Source organism: Hyperolius riggenbachi, chromosome 5 (assembly GCF_040937935.1).
Source record: "Hyperolius riggenbachi isolate aHypRig1 chromosome 5, aHypRig1.pri, whole genome shotgun sequence".
Taxonomy (NCBI): domain Eukaryota; kingdom Metazoa; phylum Chordata; class Amphibia; order Anura; family Hyperoliidae; genus Hyperolius; species Hyperolius riggenbachi.
The window spans coordinates 12,951,058-12,972,147 of record NC_090650.1 but is presented as its reverse complement, the minus strand read 5'-3'; the positions used below and the strand labels follow the sequence as shown (position 1 = coordinate 12,972,147).

Below are 21,090 nucleotides of genomic sequence, written 5' to 3'. Positions count from 1 at the left end.
AAATTTCGCTCAACGCTACCAGCGAGCTAATCAAACAAATGCTGGCGGTTCATCATCCTAAAAGCACACAGTTGATTTTTAGTGGCATTTAATAGTGCAATTGGGCTGCTAAAATCAACTAGGATTAATTGCAAGTGATTGCTGGACAGATGGAGCAGGGGGCGGCTTTTACTGCAAAAAATACATATATCCAGGCACATCGCCTCTAGTTAGGACATTAAATAAGTTATTAACCACTTGGTGACAGAGCCTTTACCCCCCCTTAAAGAGAGTCTGAAGCGAGAATAGATCTCGCTTCAGACCTCATATATAGCAGGGGCACGTGTGCCCCTGCTAAAACGCTGCTATTCCGCGGCTTAACGGGGGTCCCTGTCCCCCCAAATCCCCTCCGTAATGTGGGGGAGCGCTTCCGCATTGGGGCAGGGCTAACCGCCGCAGCCCTGCCCCACGCGCGTCTGACAGCGCGCATCTCCGCCTCTCACCCGCCCCTCTCAGTCTTCCTTCACTGAGAGGGGCGGGGGAGAGGCGGCGATGCGCGTCTGATAGACGTGCTGAGAGGCAGGGCTGCAGCCGTTAGCCCTGCCTCTAGGAAGCATATTCTACGACCAACCTTTGCGACCAACTTTTGCGGGGGGTGGGTTGGGGGGTCAGGGACCCTCGTTTAGCCGCGGGATAGCGGCGTTTTAGCAGGGGCACACGTGCCCCTGCTATATATGAGAGCTGAAGCGAGATTTAGTCTCGCTTCAGTGTTTCTTTAAGGACCAGCGCTGTATTTGCTGATCTGTGTGGGTGGGCTCTACAGCCCCCAGCACAGATCAAACACCAGGAAGAGCGACCAGATCACCCCCCTTTTTTCCCCACTAGGGGGATGATTTGCTGGGGGGGGGGGGATCTGATCGCTCCTGCCTGCGTGTGGCTGGCGGGGGGGGCACCTCAAAGCCCCCTCCACCGCAGGATTCCCCCCTCTCCCTCTCCTCCCTCCCTTCCCCGGAGATCCGAGGCTGCACAGGAACGGATCTGTCCTGTGCAGCCTCTAACAGGCTCCTGCCTGTCATGTGACAGCGATCCCCAGCCGCTGATTGGCCGGGGATCGCTGATCCAGTACAACACTGCTACTGTTAGCAACGTTGTACAAATGTAAACAAAGCGGATTATTTCCGCTTGTGTTTACATTTAGCCTGTGAGCCGCGATCGGCGGCCCGCAGGCTATTCACGGAGCCCCCCGCCGTGAATTGACAGGAAGCAGCCGCTAGCGCGAGCGGCTGCTTCCTGATTAATTAGCCTGCAGCCGGCGACGCAGATTTGCGTCGCTGGTCCTGCAGCTGCCACTTTGCCGCCGCGCGGTATGAGTGCGCGGTCGGCAAGTGGTTAAGGAAAGGGAGGTGCTGAAGGGGGTGTGGCCAGAAAACAGCAAAAATCTATTAACCCTTTGCACTCTTGCATGCAAATGTTCAAACAAATGCATTCACAGATTCACTCATCCAGGCACTACTGTTATCCCCACAGCTAAGTTAAAAGCCGGGGTTTTAGTTCACAGAAGAATGCATTCTTATGCTTAGTCACCTATACTGCGCAGAAGTACCCAGGTAAACATAGGTGTCCTAACTCTGGCACTGAATTAAAACTGAATTAGAATTTATATTTTTTCTTGTTACTGACCCCTGTGGCTAGGGTTTTAATCCAGTGCACTCCCTCCTTCCCCTGTATGTGTTTGTTAGCATGCACACAGCTTATGCTGGTGTATGTGCATGGTGCGCATGGATACATTATGTTAGCTCCCTTGTGCGATTGGTAAGATGCGCTATCTGTCCCAGGAGAGGACGTCAGGATGTGTGCTCCTAATCCCTAGATAGGTTTGATGCAATTCATATTTGCATGTCTGCACTATGCAAGTTACAGGGCCAGAGTTAGGACACCTATGTTTACCTGGGTACTTCTGCACAGTGTAGGTGACTAAGCATAAGAATGCATTCTTCTGTGAAGTAAGACCCCGGCTTTTAACTTAGCTGTAGGGATAACAGTTGTGCCTGGATGAGTGAATCTGTGAATGCATTTGTTTGAACATTTGCATGCGAGAGTGTGAAGGGTTAATAGATTTTTGCTTTTACTGCAAGACACACAGTAGCAGGAATATGCAATTAAAAGCATGTGATCACATTGGGCCTGATTCACAAAGCGGTGCTAACAGTTAGCACCCTGGTGAAAAGCCCTTTATCACGCCTAAACTCAGTTTAGGCATGATAAGTTTAGGTGTGATAAGTTTAGGTGTGATAAGTTTAGGCATGATAAGTTTAAGGGCTCGATTCACCAAGCGGTGCTAACCCAGTTATCACGCCTAAAGGACTTTAGGCGTGATGACCTCTTCACCACTGAGTTAGCACCGTTTTTGCCTGCACTTCGCGCGAAGTTATCGCGCGCAAAGTTTTGCGCGCGCACCCGCACAGGCGCGCGCGCAAAGTCCCATAGGGTTTAATGGGCGCATCGCGCGAAGTGCGGGGCGCTTCGCGCGCACGCACGCGGGAGCGCGCGCAAAACTTTACGCGCGGAAACTTCGCGCGAAGCCCTTCTTATCATGCCTAAAGTGACTTTAGGCGTGAAGAGGGCCTTTTCACCACGGTGCTAACACTTTGCACCGCTTGGTGAATCGAGCCCGAAGTGTGATAAGTTTAGGCATGATAAGTTTAAGCACCAACTGGGTTAGCACCGCAGTGCACAGCTGATCAAAAGTTTTACGCTAGCAAAGTCTGGTGCACTTCATATAAAGTTTAATGGTGCTGCTTTGCGTGCGGGACTTTGCAAGCGATCTAAACTTATCTAAACTTAGCATGCCTAAACTTATCACACCTAAACTTATCATGCCTAAACTTATCACACCTAAACTGGCTTTTCACCAGAGTGGTGCAATGGTTATCATGCCTAAAGTCTCTAACTGGGTTAGCACCGCTTTGTGAATCGAGCCCATTGTGTGCCAGTAGCATGCAGATAACCGCAGATATGTGCTGCTGGGTACTCCACATAACACTCTCCTGCTCTTTATTAAAGAGACACTGAAGTGAAAAAAAATATGATATAATGATTTGTATGTGTAGTACAGCTAAGAAATAAAACATTAGGAGACATAAGTCTAATATTGTTTCCAGTACAGAAAGAGTTAAGAAACTCCAGTTGTTATCAATGCAAAAGAGCCATTGAGCTCCAGGGGCTCGATTCACAAAGCGGTGCTAACCCAGTTAGCATGCCTAAAAGACTTTAGGCATGATAACCATTGCACCATGCTGGTGAAAAGCCAGTTTAGGCGTGATAAGTTTAGGTGTGATAAGTTTAGGTGTGATAAGTTTAGGTGTGATAAGTTTAGGCGTGATAAGTTTAGGTGTGATAAGTTTAGGTGTGATAAGTTTAGGCATGCTAAGTTTAGATAAGTTTAGATCGCTTGCAAAGTCCCGCACGCAAAGCAGCGCCATTAAACTTTATACAAAGTGCACCAGTCTTTGCTAGCGTAAAACTTTTGATCAGCTGTGCACTGCGGTGCTAACGCAGTTGGCGCTTAAACTTAGCATGCCTAAACTTATCACACCTAAACTTATCATGCCTAAACTTATCACACCTAAACTTATCACACCTAAACTTATCATGCCTAAACTGAGTTTAGGCATGATAAAGGGCTTTTCACCAGCGTGCTAACTGTTAGCACCGCTTTGTGAATCAAGCCCCATGACTTTCAAAGTTGCAGAGAGCTATGTCTTCTGAAGCTTATTATCTCAAGTGTCAGTCACTTTATTTTCTTTTTCTCTCCAGAGGACAGGTCAAATGTTCACTGGCCTGCTCTGTAAAATCATTTAGAATGCTGAGTAGTGTGTAAACTGCAAATATTAGAGAATGATGCAATGTTATAAAAAAAACACTATATAACTGAAAATAAAAATATGAGAATATTTTCTTTGCTACTAATGTTCTAGTAATTATCCATACTACACAACCAATTCATTATATCATCATTTTTTTTTCGCTTCAGTGTCTCTTTAAACTGTGGACCCTTTAAAGGACAACTGAAGTGAGAGGTGTATGGAGGCTGCCATGTTTATTTCCTTTTAAGCAATACCTGTTACCTGGCAGCCCTACTGACCCTCTGCCTTTAATACTTTCAGCCATAGACCCTGAACAAGCATGCGGCAGATCAGGTGTTTCTGACATTATTGTCAGATCTGACAGATTAGTTCCATGCTTGTCTCCATTGTTATTCAGACACTTCTGCAGCCAAACACACCAGCAGGGCTGCCAGGCAACTGATATTGTTTAAAAGGAAATAAACATGGTAGCCTCCATAGATAAATGCTTGTTCTACTTATATATGTATTGTACTGTCCACGTTTTGATTTCAGTAAATGTTTATATAGTAAATAAAGAGAAAACTGTTCCAGGCACTTCCCATCTTTACTGCATTTGGCTGAAGCCAATCCTGATGTAATTTCCTTAATTACTCTTTTTCTCCTGCCTGAAATGGCGTATGCATTGCCAGCCCTCCTCCCCACTAAGCTCTGTACTAAAACTGCACTGTCCTATCTAGCTTGCTTTGTAAACTCATGTGAGTACAGCATATATCACATTTCAGCAGCTTCTGCAGAGGGGGGAGGTGTATTTCCCTTCTTATCCCTCCTGTCACACTGAACTGCCCTCAGCCAATCAGTGAGGAGCAGGAATATGGGAGGGGAGATAACAAGCTTCCCTCTCCTCGTCAATGTACCAGAATAGAGCCAGGCTGACTGAGATATGATTCATTACTGCAGAAACATTTATGATTATACTGCTTGCAATGCAGGTCAGGATGTAGACCACATAATAAACACAGAACAGTAGATAAGAGGAATTAGATTGTATGGCTGACAATTCTGGTTTAATAAATACTGCAGTTTACTATGCAGAAGAAAGGTGTCAGACAGACCCTCGGTGAGTTCTGAGTCATTGGCAACTGCGGTGCCAAGAGACCAGTAACCAGAAATTAAACACTACAGGCCGCAGCTGATCAGGTAGAGCACAGTATTTTCACAATGTTTGTTTGTACCCCTAGCGCCAATCGCCTAGAATCTATGTATCTTCTGTGTGCTACAAGGCAAGCAATATGCACCAATTGGAGAAATGACGTTCCGCCAATAGTTAAAGGGGCACTATGACGAAAAATTGTAAAATATGTGCAAACATACACAAATAAGAAGTACATTTTTCCCAGAGTAAAATGAGCCATAAATGACTTTTCTCCTATGTTGCTGTCACTTACAGTAAGTAGTAGAATCTGACAGAAGCGACAGGTTTTGGACTAGTCCATCTCTTCATGGGGGATTCTCAGCAAGGCTTTTATTCTTTATAAAGATATTCCTGAAAAAGGATCTAAACAATGATGCTGGTCAGCCTCCCTGCTTGCTACACAGTTTTTTGGCAGTTGGACAGAGCAACTGCCATTCACTAAGTGCTTTTGAAAATAAATAAATCCCTGAGAATCCCCATTAAGAGGTGGACTAGTCCAAAACCTGTCGCTTCTGCAACATAGGAGAAAAGTAATTCATGGTTCATTTTACTCTGGAAAAAACATACTTCTTATTTGTATATGCTTGCACATATTTTACATTTTGCAATGTTTCCCCATAGTGCCCCTTTAAGGGTATTTTAGGGTCCGTAATAGATATGGAGCATAGACTCTGGACATGCGCTCACAGTGGTGTGTTGCAACATTCGGACGCTTTGTAACATGATTTACCGCGCTGAGATGTACCGCCTATGTGACGTTCACAGTGCGGCAGGTGTGCTGCGGTATAACTGGTCACGGGACGGCAACACTCTACATGTTGTTGTTACCGCTAAACGCGCATGTTTACAGGTGCAGTGAAGCATACTGTTCATTGATGGTATGCTTTACTGTATGTGATGCACCATGGCCCAATGTGCAACACTACTCTTTCCTTCTGTTGTGTTGCATTCCTGTTATACAGGGAGCACAACGCAACATGACATATCAGGAGTGTTTGTGTCCATACTTGTTTTTGAGTTGGGGAAGTGGTGGTGGTTGCACAGCTATGGGGTATTTGGGTGGCTACACACATTACATGACCCCCACCAAATGGGACTCCTTGGCTGTGGGGGTGACTATGGGGAGAGGGGGAAAAAGGAAAGGGTCATGAACATGGGGAGCCCCAGAAAATGTTTGTAAAACTATTTGTACTTACACCCCTGCTAATGCATTTGTGCAAGTAAGATGCCCCATGGTTCCTATAGGAACACACCTCTTCAAGCAAGCATTTAATTTAAAGACAAACTCCGACCAAAAATTGAACTGTATCCCAATCAGTAGCTGATACCCCCTTTTACATGAGAAATCTATTCCTTTTCACAAACAGACCATCAGGGGCGCTGTATGACTGATATTGTGATGAAACCCCTCCCACAAGAAACCCCTCCCACAAGAAAAGTTTGAACTTTTGGCAGTTTCCTGTCTGGGAACCTTGCTGCATTGTGGGAAATAGCTGTTTACAGCTGTTTCCAACTGCCAAAAACCATGCAGCAGCTACACCACCTGCCAGCAGTAAAATGTTCATTGGAGTTCCTCTTTAAGATATACGTTGTATCAAACAGCAGATGCATTGCCTTCTTTTACGATAGAATTTGTTACTGAGCATAGTGGGCACTGCCTAAGGAGTCATGTAATCTATTTGTTCTTCAGTATGTGGATGTGCTGCTAACCCAGCAAGTGTGAACCAAGTCTTAGGAGTAAAGGACACAGACCTTCCATGTTAAAGTGGTCTGAAACTCTGACATAACATTCAATAAAAATGTGGTTTTCCTACTTTTTATTACACACTAGCTGATTGCCCGGCGTTGCCCGGGTATGTATTTGGCTGGTGTTGACTCTGCATAATTTTTCTAGCCCTAACACACAATTACTCACTGACCAAGTTTGTGAGCTTTGCGGTCTTTGGTATCAATAATTTGCATTGAAATGAAAAAATCTGATTGGCTGTTTGTGGCTACACACCCTTTTCTGAATTGGAACCCCAGTCACCCAATAACCAACTGTACCAGGTTTGAGGCTTGTGCCATTAACAGTGCAAGAATGGTAGCAATTAAATAATTCCCATTGAAAAGCAATAGGTGAAGTTTGATACACTTTTGTAGGCTCCACCCACTTTTCTGAATATTAATTCCAGTCACCCAGTGACCAACTGTGCAAAGTTTAAAAACCCTGCCATTAACAGTGTAAGAATGGCTGCAGTTTACATTTTCCCAGTGAAATTTGTATTTGTCTCCACCCACTGATGACCCGGCATTGCCCGGGTATGTATTTGGTTGGTGTTAGCTCCGCCCACTTTCTAACCCTAACGGACAAACACTCAATGACCAAGTTTGTGAGCTTTGGGGTCCTTGGCATCAATAATTTGTATATTCCAATAGAAATTAAACAAATCAGATTGGCTGTTTGTGGCTTCACCCCCTCTCCAGCATTTGAACCCCAGTCACCCAATGACCAACTGTAGCAGGTTTGAGGCATCTGCTATTAACAGTGGAAAAATGGCAGCAATTGAAATTATCCACTTGAAAATCAACAGGTGAATTTTGATTGGTTATTATAGGCTCCACCCACTTCCCTGAATATTAATCTCAGTCACTCAGTGACCATCTGGGCAAAATTTGGGAACCCTGCCATAAACAGTGTAAGAAGGGCTGCAGTTTACACTTTCCCAGTGAAATTTGTTTTTGGCTCCGCCCACTTTTTGTAACCTGGACACACAGTCACTCAATGACCATGTTTGTGAGCTTTGGGGTCCTTGGCATCAATAATTTGTATTTTCCCATGAAATGAAACAAATCTGATTCACTGTTTGTGGCTCTGTCCCCTTTTCTGAATTTGATGCCCAGTGACCCAATGACCAACTGTACCAGGTCTGAGGCTTGTGCCATTCACAGTGCAAGAATGGCAGCAATTGTAATATTCTCCTTGAAAAGCGACATGTGATTTTTGATTGGCATTTTTAGGTTCCACCCACTTTTCTGAACATTAATCCCAGTCACCCAGTAAGCAGCTTAATAGGCTCCACCCACTTTCCTGAATATTAGTCCCCGTCACCCAGTGGCCAACTGTGTCACGTTTGAGAACCCTGCCAATAACAGAATGGCTGAAATCAATCTAACAAATCTGATTGGCTGTTTGTGGCTCTACCCCTTTAGTGAATTTGGACCCCAGTCACCCAATGACTGACTGTATCAGGTTTGAGGCCTCTGCTATCAACAGTGTAAGAATGGTAGCAATGTGAATAGTCCCCTTGAAAATCAATAGGTAGATTTTAAATGGCTGTTTTAGGCTCCACCCACATTTCTGAATATTCATCCCAGTCTCCCAGTGGCCAATTGTGTAAAGTTTGGGAACCCTGCCATGTTAAAAATTTAGTTGTTGGCACCGCCCACTTTTTCTAACCTTGACATACAGTCACTCAATTATCAAGTTTATCAGCTTTGGGGTCCTTGGTATCAATACTTTGTATATTCCCATTGAAAAATAAACTAATCTTATTGGCTGTTTGTGGCTCCGCCACCTTTCTGAGTTTGGGCCCTAGTCACACAGTGACTGACTGTACCAGGTTTGATGCATCTGCCTTTAACAGTATAAGGGCCTGTACACACTGCTGCGCTTTTAAAATCGCATGCGATTTTTAAATCGCAAGCCTTCATGAGAATAGGAAAAGCGCATCGCACCAGTGTGTACAGGTCTCCACGATTTTCATTATTTTTCAAAAGACCTTGCGATTAAAAAGCGAATGCGATTTGAAAAGCGCAGCGCAAGAGCAGCAGTGTGTACAGGCCCTAAGAGAATGGTAGCAGCTTAAACATTCCCTTTGAAAATTGAAAGGAGAATTTTTATTGGCTGTTGTAGGCTCCACCCACCTTCCAAAATCTTAATCTCAGTTACCCAATGACCAACTGTGCAAAGTTTGAGAACCCTGCCATTAACGATGTAAGAATGGCTGCAGTTTATATTTTCCCAGTAAAAGCTGTTTTTGGCTCTGCCTACTTTTTGTGACCTTGACACACAGTCACTCAATGACCACGTTTGTGAGCTTTCAGGTTCCTGGCATCAAAAATGTGTGATTGGAAGCAGTTTATCCACCAAGGAAGTCTGATTGGCTGTATGTGGCCCCGCCCCTTTAGTGAATTTGGACCCCAGTCACCCAATGACCGACTGTAGCAAGTTTGAAGCCTCTGCCATTAACAGTGTAAGAATTTCAGCAGCAGTTTAAATATTCCCCTTGAAAATCAATAAGTGAATTTTGATTGGCTGTTGTAAGCTCCACCCATTTTCTTGAATCTTAATCGCATTCACCCAGTGACCAACTGTGGCAAGTTTGAGAACCCTGCGATTAACATTCTAAGAATGGCTGCAGTTTACATTTTCCCATTTAAAATGAACGGCTGAAATTTGATTGGCTGTTTTATGCTCCGCCCACTTTTCCTGAATTTGTAACCTTTGTCACCAAGTGACCACCTGTGCCAAGTGTGGGGACTCTGGCTTGATTACTGTGAGAATGGCAGCCTTTTACATTTTTTCCATTGACTTGAATGGGTGAAATCTGATTTGCTGTTTGTAGCTCCGCCCAGGTGTGCAGGGGGGCCGCGAGACCCCCAGAACCTATCATCCCAGGTAGTAAGGGATCTGTGTACCAAGTTTCGTTCAAATCGGTCAAGCCGTTTTCGAGTGATCGCGGCACATACACACACACACACACACACACACACACACACACACACACACACACACACACACACACACACACACACACACACACACACACACACACACACACACACACACACACACACACACACACACACACACACACACACACACACACACACACACACTACACACTGTACAGACACACACTACACACACACTACACACACACACACACACACACACACACACACACACACACACGATTTTATATATATAGATTCAGTTATCATATTTGCTTTTGTGCACACGTAATATTATCTGTTTACAAATTACAATTTTACAAAGTGTAGTTTATCTTGCCCTGAAAACTGCCATTGTATTTTAATATTTTTCTATTATAACTGCTTTTTATTATATATGAAAATCTTCTAATGAGCTATTCTGAACACTGCGTGTGCCTGAAGCAGAGACAGTTCTCAGAGAGTGTTTGTTTACATTCCAGTGTTGATACATCAGTGTTTAACCACTTCGGGACCAGCACACTCTGCCCCCTTAAGGACCAGAGGGTGCTGGTCCAGTATACCGCCGCTTCCTGACGAATCGCCGCTAAAATCCGCCGCTCCCGCCGGTCACGTCGCTCTGTCCCCGCCGCAGGCTGCTCTCTCTGCCGTCGGTATGATAGCAGAGCGTTGTGCGCCGGTCAGGAGCGGCTTTCATTGGCTACCGACCCTGTCACTCAATGTAAGCCAATGAGAGCGGCTTCTACACGGCTCACAGTGCTCTGCCGTCATAGAGGCGGCAGGGCAGCATTTAGCGGCAGAGATCGAGCGGGCACAGCGGCGGGGACGGGTCAATGGGACTTAGAGTTTACATCCGGTCAGAACCGCAACGCCCCCTGTCTGCCGTAGATTTATACTGCGGCGGTCCGCAGTAGGTTAACAAGTAAAAAAGATACTGTTGTCTCAAGTTTGGATGCGGATTTGAAGCTGAATAGCAAAAATCAGTAACCCTTCGCACACTTGCACAAATAAATTACGTTAGCTCCCTTGTGCGATTGGTATGATGCGCTATCTGTCTCAGGAGAGGACGCAGGATGTGTGCTCCTAATCCCTTGATACAATGAATGTTTGCATGTCTGCACTATGCATGTTACAGGGCCAGAGTTAGGACACCTATGTTTACCTGGGTACTTCTGCGCAGTATAGGTGACTAAGCATAAGAATGCATTCTTCTGTGACCTAAGACCCCGGCTTTTAACTTAGCTGTAGGGATAACAGTGGTGCCTGGATGAGTGAATCTGTGAATGCATTTGTTGAACATTTGCATGTGAGTGTGCGAAGGGTTACTGATTTTTGCTAATTATCTGGCCACACCCCCTTCAGCACCTCCCTTTCCTTAATAACTTATTTAGTGTCCTAACTAGAGACGATGTGCCTGGATATACGTGTTTTTTTTATTCTTGAAGCTGACTAGCAGGATAAAATGCTTTGTTTAACCATTTGAGTGATGTTCTGCTAGAATTTTTTTATGGGATAGTAGCTTTGAAGCTGTGATAAATCTTTTAGAGCGAAGTAGAAATGCTGACTTTCAGACCATTTTAACCTCAGTTTGATTGTCACAATGGCCTACTATATTCACTACATGCCAGTAAATGTGCTGTGTGTGGGTTACACCTATATAACAAGAATTGCACTATGAGCGCAACTAAAATGTAAGAGTTGACAGTCAATAGCAATTTGTTTTTGTTTCAAAGGACCAGCAAGTCACTGCCTATGCAGATCGATGGAGAGCCATGGATGCAGACTCCTTGTACGGTAAGATCTAACATTATTATACATAAATATACAGTACGTATATATATATATACACACAGTGGCTCCCTTGAAGTTTTCCACATTTTGTCACATTACTGCCACAAACATGCATCAATTTTATTGGAATTCCACGTGAAAGACCAACACAAAGTGGTGTACCTGTGAGAAGTGGAACGAAAATCATACATGATTCCAAACATTTTTTACAAATAAATAACTGCAAAGTGGGGTGTGCTTAATTATTCAGCCCCCTGAGTCAATACTTTGTAGAACCACCTTTTGCTGCAATTACAGCTGCCAGTCTTTTAGGGTATGTCTCTACCAGCTTTGCACATCTAGAGACTGAAATCCTTGCCCATTCTTCTTTGCAAAACAGCTCCAGCTCAGTCAGATTAGATGGACAGCGTTTGTGAACAGTAGTTTTTAGATCTTGCCACAGATTCTCGATCGGATTTAGATCTGGACTTTGACTGGGCCATTCTAACACATGGATATCCAAATAACCCCTGCGCTTCAATCCTGGTCTCAAACAGTCATCCAAAACAACCTCTGCGATCTTTATGTTCACAATGCCTGGCTCCGCTCCAAACAACTCTGGGGTGTGTGCAACTTCAAAACAAAAACAGGGAGCGCTCCATAGTGCATTAACATAAAAACTTGTTTATTGCGCATTAAAAGTTATACTCACAATGTGCTAGTATAAAATTCGCCTATCAGCGGTAAGCCCTTCCGCTTAGATCCCCGGCAGCTATGGCGCTCACGCTGTGGCCAGCAGCGCGGTCCTGGTGTGATCGGTCTGAGACCGATCACACCAGGACCGCGCTGCTGGCCACACTATACTAGCACATTGTGAGTATAACTTTTAATGCGCAATAAACAAGTTTTTATGTTAATGCACTATGGAGCGCTCCCTGTTTTTGTTTTGAAGTAACACATGGATATGTTTGTTTTAAACCATTCCATTGTTGCCCTGGCTTTATGTTTAGGGTCGTTGTCCTACTGGAAGGTGAACCTTCGCCCCAGTCTCAAGTCTTTTGCAGACTCCAAGAGGTTGTCTTCCAAGATTGCCCTGTATTTGGCTCCATCTATCTTCCCATCAACTTTGACCAGCTTCCATGTCCCTGCTGAAGAGAAGCACCCCCAGAGCATGATGCTGCCACCACCATATTTGACAGTGGGGATGGTGTGTTCTTAGCAGGGATGCTCGGATGTGCCTCATCCACGAATTCGGAAATCCGCGTGGTTGCAAAAAAAAATCCGCATTCGGCCCCGCCGCATGCGGATTTTCGTCCGCGTCCACGCAACCACGTGGATTTTTTCCCGTGAATGGCGTAATCACGCGCGGATTCACGCCCGGAGGCGGATTTTCTTTTAACGTTAATAACAAAGCCCCCATACATGCTACAGTCCCCCAAATAGCATGGATTATCGAGGTGATAAGGGGCAACATAACTTCAACATAAAAAATTGCCCCCAAAAAATTTTTTCTAGAGAAAATGGATTTTAAAGTGAAATCAACACCTTAAATGGGGCTATTAATTGGTAATAAGTGGTTTTAAAAAGGGATATACGCGTTAAGCAGTCAAAGAGGTGAAGGCGAGTTCCAATGGCACTTGGCGGCGAAGGTACCGCTGGAGGAGGATGAGTGGCTGACGGCAAAAAGGCTCCAGAGAGGTTTTTGTAAATTTTTTTTTTTTTTTTTCAGCAATTAGCAATGACATCGCAGCAGAGTTGTCAGTGGACACGGGCAGTGTGAACGCAGAGTGCAGTGGTGGTAGCGACTGAGTCAGGAGAAGGACTATGCGGGCGGTCAGTTCAGCAGCACAGAAGGACCACGGCAACATACTGGTGGTAGTAGTAGCAGCACAGCGTCATAGTGCTGGCCAAAAAATTAAATGCACCCGGTGACCCGGGCAGTGTGAACGCAGAGTGTAGTAGCGACTGAGTCAGGAGGACAAAGCGGGCGGTCAGTTCAGCAGCAGCAGCACAGTAGTAGTAGCACAGCGTAATAGTGCTGGCCAAAAAATTAAATGCACCCGGCGACCCGGGCAGTGTGAACGCTGAGTGTAGTAGCGAATGAGTCAGGAGGACAAAGCGGGCGGTCAGTTCAGCAGCAGCAGCACAGTAGTAGTAGCACAGCGTCATAGTGCTGGCCAAAAAATTAAATGCACCCGGTGACCCGGGCAGTGTGAACGCAGAGTGTAGTAGCGACTGAGTCAGGAGGACAAAGCGGGCGGTCAGTTCAGCAGCAGCAGCACAGTAGTAGTAGCACAGCGTCATAGTGCTGGCCAAAAAATTAAATGCACCCGGTGACCCGGGCAGTGTGAACGCAGAGTGTAGTAGCGACTGAGTCAGGAGGACAAAGCGGGCGGTCAGTTCAGCAGCAGCAGCACAGTAGTAGTAGCACAGCGTCATAGTGCTGGCCAAAAAATTAAATGCACCCGGCGACCCGGGCAGTGTGAACGCAGAGTGTAGTAGCGACTGAGTCAGGAGGACAAAGCGGGCGGTCAGTTCAGCAGCAGCAGCACAGTAGTAGTAGCACAGCGTCATAGTGCTGGCCAAAAAATTAAATGCACCCGGCGACCCGGGCAGTGTGAACGCAGAGTGTAGTAGCGACTGAGTCAGGAGGACAAAGCGGGCGGTCAGTTCAGCAGCTCAGAAGGAGGACCATGGCAACTTACTGGTAGTAGTACCATAACACCAAAAAATTAACCAAGGTAGGCACTAGGCAGGTAGTAAATGTCTTTATAAAGGCAGGCATAGTTAACAACAGCACATGCAGCAGCCACTTCATGTCCCCCTGTGTCCGACAATAGGGGCCAGGAACTCACCTTCCACCCAAGCCTGGTTGATTTTCAGGAAGGTGAGTTTGTCCACAGAGGCGTGGGAGAGCCGAGAGCGCTTCTCTGTGACCACACCACCGGCCGCACTAAAGCATCTCTCTGAGAGGACACTGGAAGGAGGGCAGGATAGGAGTTCCAGGGCGTACTGGGAAAGCTCGCTCCAGATGTCCAGTCTCTTGACCCAGTACTCCAAGGGGTCCACGGGGCTGTCGGTGTCATTGAGCCCGCTGGATGACCCCATATAGTCAGACACCATGGTGGTCAGTCGTTGCTTGTGCTGGTTGGTGGTGGATGCTGTGGCGGGCACCTCTGTTCTGGGCTGCTGCACTGCATACAGGCTCTTGCTTAGGCTCTTCAGGTCTCCGGGGCGCCAGTTGCTGCTGCTGCTGCTGGTGGTTGTTGGTGTGCTGCTAGTGGCAATGGCAGGCACCTCTTGCTGGCTTGGCAGAGCAGTTACAGTGGGGGTGGAAGGCTGGGGGAATGCTTCCAGTAGTCTGCGCACAAGGGCCTCCTTCAACTCCCTTGTGCGTTGCTCGGTGGTGGATGGCGTCATTAAGTCTCCCAGCTTCCCCTTCAGACGGGGATCAAGCATCAAGGTAATCCAGATGTCCTCCCTTGAACGCATCTGGATCACCCGGGGGTCCCTGCGAAGGCAGCGCAACATGTGCACAGCCATGGGAAACAAGTGGGCCCTGCCAGCAAGATCTTCCTCGTCCTCGCCATTGTCCCATAACGCATGCCTGTCCTCTTCCTGTGCCATGTCGTTGTCCTCCTCAAACCGCCATCCACGTACAACGCCTGCTGCACTCTGCTCCTCCTCCTCCTCCTCATTCAGGTTAGGGACCTCCAACTCTTCCACTACCTGCTGTGAGCCCTCCTCTGAGCTGGACTGTGCTGCCATCTGCTCCTGTTCTTCCAACTGCCTCAGGGCTTCATCCCCACGCTCAATTAAATTGTCCATTGCCTGCTCCAGTAGACAAACCAAGGGCACCCACTGGCACACAGAGGCCCGCTCCTCACTGACCATCTTGGTTGCCTCCAGGAAGGGACTCAGCACCAGGCATACTTGCTGCATCAGTGTCCACTGAGTGGCAGTAATCATGGGGACTTGCTGGTTGCTGGGGACACTTGGGTCTAGCATGTAGGCCCTAAGAGCCAGCCTGTGCTGACACAGCCGCTCCAACATGGCCAGAGTCGAATTCCAGCGAACTGGCATGTCGATGATCATCCGGTGTTGTGGCCTTCCATACTGCTGCTGTAAGGTGAACAAGAGTGCAGAGGCAGTGGCTGACAGGCGGAAAAAGCGTACCACCGCCCGGGCATCCTGCAGCAGCTCGCTCATCCCCTGGTAGGTGCGCAAGAAGCGCTGCACCACAAGATTGAGCATGTGGGCCAAGCAGGGGATGTGCTGGAGGTTTCCCTGCTGCACTGCTGCCACCAGGTTGGCCCCGTTATCGGCTGCCACATACCCGACTTCCAGGCCTCTGGGGGTCAGCCACCTCCGCTCCTGCTTCCTGAGGGCGGCCAGGACGTTGGTGGCCGTAAGCCTCTCCTTCCCCACGGTCACCAATTTTAAAAGGGCTTGGCAGTGCCGAGGCTTGGCGCTGCTGCTGCCGAGGCGGGCTTGCTTTCCGGGTGCTGAGGGAGTGTCGTGACAGGACCCTTCTGCATCCCCCCTGATCCCGCGTGGTGGCACCACTAGCTGGGCTGATGCGCTCTTGTCCTCCCTCCCTTCCATCAGTGTCACCCAGTGGGCCGTAAAGGACAGGTAGCGACCTGTCCCAAATCTGCTACTCCACGAGTCCATGGTCACGTGGACCCGCTTGCCCACAGAGTAGTCCAGGGAACGGGCCACGTTTTCCACCGCAAACTTGTGGAGTGCTGGGATCGCGCTCCTGCTGAAATAGTGGCGACTGGGGACTTGCCACTCGGGGATGCCAAATTGGAGCAGCGTCCGCATGGCGCTCCCCTCCTGCACCAGGGAGTAGGGAAGCAGCTGTGATGCCATGGCCCGGGCCAGCAAGCCATTTAGTTTGCGGATCCGCCTGTGGCTTGGAGGCAGAGGCTTGGTCAGACCCTGAAAGGTGTCGCTCAGCAGGGTCTGACGACGCTGGGATGCAGGGGAGACAGAGGAGAGAGACGAACACTGGCTGCCAGCCTCAATGTCTGTGTCCTGAGCAGCCGAGGTGGAAGAGCGCTTGCGTGCTACTACTACTGCTGCTGCTGCTGTGGGGGATTCACGACCCTGAGGGAGGGATGATGCTGCTGCGCTGGTGGACCTTCTGCTCTCAGGAACCCCTGCCAGCAGTGCCTGCTTCCTCTTAAAGTCCGCATACTCGCGGCAGTGGCGGCTTCTCAGGTGGCCCTGGAGGGATGAGGTACCCATCTTGCTCAGACTTTTCCCACGGCTCAATCTTTTGCTGCATAACCTGCACACCGCATACCTTTTGTCATCAGTACATTCCTCAAAGCAATCCCACACTGGTGACTTTAATTTACTGCGGCCCCCACTAGCAGAGGGTGCAGCGGAGCAATGTGTGGTAGTAGTTGCCGGGGGTTGCATGGTGGTGGTGCCGGCTGAAGCAGTGTCCTGTCTACTTCCTCCACGCCCACTGCTGCCGATGCCCCTGCCCCTGCCTGACATATGGCGATATCCTTGCCTAGGCCGAGGTGACTCGTCATCCTGCTCTGACCATTCTTCCACGGACTCAGCAGGCTGCACATAGTTAGGGTCCACAACGTCATCATCAGCAGCATCATCATAATCCAGCTCTTCCTCTGACTCCCCCGCCTCCTCTTCTGTCCCTACATCCCCAGACACAGACCCCTCTTCTTCATCACCAGAACTCAACAACGCTTGTGATTGTGGCCCGATCTCAATCTCTGCCACATCAGTCCCCAGTAAGTCCTGTGCTTCTTGCATCAGCAGGTTCCCAGATGCCGGACTGAGGGACAGAACGCTGTCATCCTGGGAGGGCTGCTGACCAGTGGGTGCTGGGGTGGATGTCACAACAAGCGTGGGATGTTGGCTGCTGCTGCTGCTGCTGCTACTGCTTGGAGTGGTGCTCACAGTAGAGGTCTGGGAGGAAGTCATGATGTCCATGAGTACGTCAGGTTCCATTTGCTCAACCACCACACGGGGACCAGAAACTTTAAAATATTTGGACAATGGCGTCCGCTGACTCAGCCCAGGCTTTGCTGCCCCCTTTTCTGCTGCATCACGACCACGTACAGCTGGGCGTCCTCTCCCTGGACGTGGAGCAGTCCCAGAAGTGGCTGAGGCAATTGAACTCCCTTTCCTCTCGCCCCGCGAAACCCTGCCAGACATGTTGCTAGTAATGAATCACTGGATGCAGTGGGCACAGTACAAGGTCACTGAAGGATGCAGTGGGCACAGCACAAGGTCACTGAAGGATGCAGTGGCCACAGTACAAGGTCACTGAAGGATGCAGTGGGCACAGCACAAGGTCACTGAAGGATGCAGTGGCCACAGTACAAGGTCACTGAAGGATGCAGTGGGCACAGCAGTGGGCACTGGATATACAACTAGGTCACTGAAGGATGCAGTGGCCACAGTACAAGGTCACTGAAGGATGCAGTGGGCACAGCAGTGGGCACTGGATATACAACTAGGTCACTGAAGGATGCAGTGGGCACAGTACAAGGTCACTGAAGGATGCAGTGGGCACAGTACAAGGTCACTGAAGGATGCAGTGGCCACAGTACAAGGTCACTGAAGGATGCAGTGGGCACAGCAGTGGGCACTGGATATACAACTAGGTCACTGAAGGATGCAGTGGCCACAGTACAAGGTCACTGAAGGATGCAGTGGGCACAGCAGTGGGCACTGGATATACAACTAGGTCACTGAAGGATGCAGTGGGCACAGTACAAGGTCACTGAAGGATGCAGTGGGCACAGTACAAGGTCACTGAAGGATGCAGTGGCCACAGTACAAGGTCACTGAAGGATGCAGTGGGCACAGCAGTGGGCACTGGATATACAACTAGGTCACTGAAGGATGCAGTGGCCACAGTACAAGGTCACTGAAGGATGCAGTGGGCACAGCAGTGGGCACTGGATATACAACTAGGTCACTGAAGGATGCAGTGGGCACACAAGGATGTCACACTGTGTAATGAGATGCTCATATGCCAGCGAGCGAGCGAGCAGTGGGCACTGGGCACGGCACAAGGTCACTGACAGAATGAATGAACAGCGCTGGCAGAGAGTGGCGGCGCCGGTGGTGTGACTGGCTGCCTGCAAATAGTACAAGTGTATAACTGTCACTGGAATATACAAGTGAACACTGCAGCTGCACTAACCTGCCTGCCTGCACTCTACACACAGATAATCCCCACTCCCACTACACTGCAGCACTGAACCTGCCTGCACAGCACTACACACAGTTAAATAATCACTAGACTCCCACACTCCCACTACACTACACTGACTACAACTAACTACAGCAATCACTCACTGACTAGCTAACTGTGTACAGTATAAGAACAGTGTTAGCAAAAAAAAACGCTTTGTTTTTAACACAATAAATGCACTTGCTCAAACAACAATGGCCTGGAGATAATCCTCTCAGCACCACAGTCTAACAAGGACAGAGCTTTTCCATCATGGCCGCCGCTTTATATTCAGGAGGGGAGGGCATAGCTCCCCTCCTGTGATTGGTTGCTAGGGCCTGGCTGGGGCACTCTGATTGGCCTGCAATGTGTCACTTCCGCATAGTTTGACGCATTTCCGCAAACCACGACTTCAGCCCCGGGTTTCACGAGCGTGAATGCGGATTTCTGTCCGCATTCACGCGAAGCCGAAGTAGATTTTCGTGGTTGAAAATCTATTCACGGCTTAGCGTGTCCGAGGCGGAATGCGTCAAAATGGTCGTGAATCCACGCGTAAGCGTGATCACGACCTGGCGGTGAGCACCACTGGTTCTTAGTGATGTGCAGTGTTAGTTTTCTGCCACACATAGCGTTTTGCATTTTGGCCAAAAAGTTCCATTTTGGTCTTATCTGACCAGAGCACCTTCTTCTATATGTTTGCTGTGTTCCCCACATGGCTTGTGGCAAACTGCAAACGGAACTTCTTATGCTTTTCTGTTAACAATGGCTTTCTTCTTGCCACTCTTCCATAAGAGCCAACTTTGTGCAGTGCACGACTAATAGTTGTCCTATGGACAGATTCCCCCACCTGAGCTGTAGATCTCTGCAGTTCGTCCAGAGTCACCATGGGCCTCTTGACTGCATTTCTGATCAGCGCTCTCCTTGTTCGGCCTGTAAGTTTAGGTGGATGGCGTTGTCTTGGTAGGCTTACAGTTGTGCCATACGCCTTCCATTTCTGAATGATCGCTTAAACAGTGCTCCGTGGGACGTTCAAGGCTATGGAAAATTTTTTGTAGCCTAAGCCTGTTTTACATTTCTCAATAACTTTATCCTTGACCTGTCTGGTGTGTTCTTTGGACTTCATGGTGTTGTTTCTCCCAATATTCTCTTAGACTTGGGCAGCACGGTGGCGTAGTGGTTAGCTCTCTCGCCTTGCAGCGCTGGGTCCCTGGTTCGAATCCCAGCCAGGGCACTATCTGCAAAGAGTTTGTATGTTCTCTCCGTATCTGCGTGGGTTTCCTCCGGGCACTCCGGTTTCCTCCCACATTCCAAAAACATACAGATAAGTTAATTGGCTCCCTCTAAAATTGGCCCTAGACTACAGTACTTACACTACATAATATAGACATATGGCAAGGGATTAGATTGTGAGCTCCTTTGAGGGACAGTTAGTGACAAGATATATATATATACGCTGTACAGCGCTGCGTAATATGTCGGCGCTATATAAATACTAAATAATAATAATAATAATAATAATAATAGACAGCCTCACAGAGCAGCTGTATTTGTACTGACATTAGATTACACACAGGTGCACTCTATTTAGTCATTAGCACTCATCAGGCAATGTCTATGGGCAACTGACTGCACTCAGACCAAAGGGGGCTGAATAATTATGCACACCCCACTTTGCAGTTATTTATTTGTAAAAAAATGTTTGGAATCATCTATGATTTTCGTTCCACTTCTCATGTGTACACCACTTTGTGTTGGTCTTTCACGTGGAATTCCAATGAAATTGATTCATGTTTGTGGCAGTAATGTGACAAAATGTGGAAAACTTCAAGGGGGCCAAATACTTTTGCAACCCACTGTATCTATATATATAAAATCGGATGTATGTATGTGTGTATGTGCCGCGATCACGCGAAAGCGGCTTGACCGATTTGAACGAAACTTGGTATGCAGATACCTTACTACCTGGGATGATATGTTCTGGGGGTCTCGCGGCCCCCCTGCATACCTGGGCGGAGCTAAAAACAGCAAATCAGATTCCACCCATTCAAGTCAATGGAAAAAATGTAAAAGGCTGCCATTCTCTCAGTAATCGAGCCAGAGTCCCCACACTTTGCACAGTTGGTCACTTGGTGACCGAGGTTACAAATCCAGGGAAAGTGGGCAGAGCATAAAACAGCCAATCAAATTTCAGCCGTTCATTTTAAATGGGAAAATGTAAACTGCAGCCATTCTTAGACTGTTAATCACAGGGTTCTCAAACTTGCCACAGTTGGTCACTGGGTGAATGAGATTAAGATTCAAGAAAGTGGGTGGAGCGTACAACAGCCAATCAAAATTCACCTATTGATGTTCAAGGGGAATAT

At 47.8% G+C, this 21,090-nt stretch overlaps 1 protein-coding gene across 6 annotated transcripts in view; it reads left to right on the top strand.

Moving 5' to 3' along the window:
• DGKB (diacylglycerol kinase beta) overlaps positions 1 to 21,090 on the top strand; it is an 849,394-nt gene that overhangs the window by 773,575 nt on the left and 54,729 nt on the right. For all 6 annotated transcript variants that reach the window (XM_068235094.1, XM_068235095.1, XM_068235097.1 and 3 more), the window contains one exon: positions 11,469 to 11,529. In XM_068235094.1, the coding sequence (XP_068091195.1) occupies positions 11,469 to 11,529 (61 nt within the window). The remainder of the gene's footprint in view (positions 1 to 11,468; positions 11,530 to 21,090) is intronic.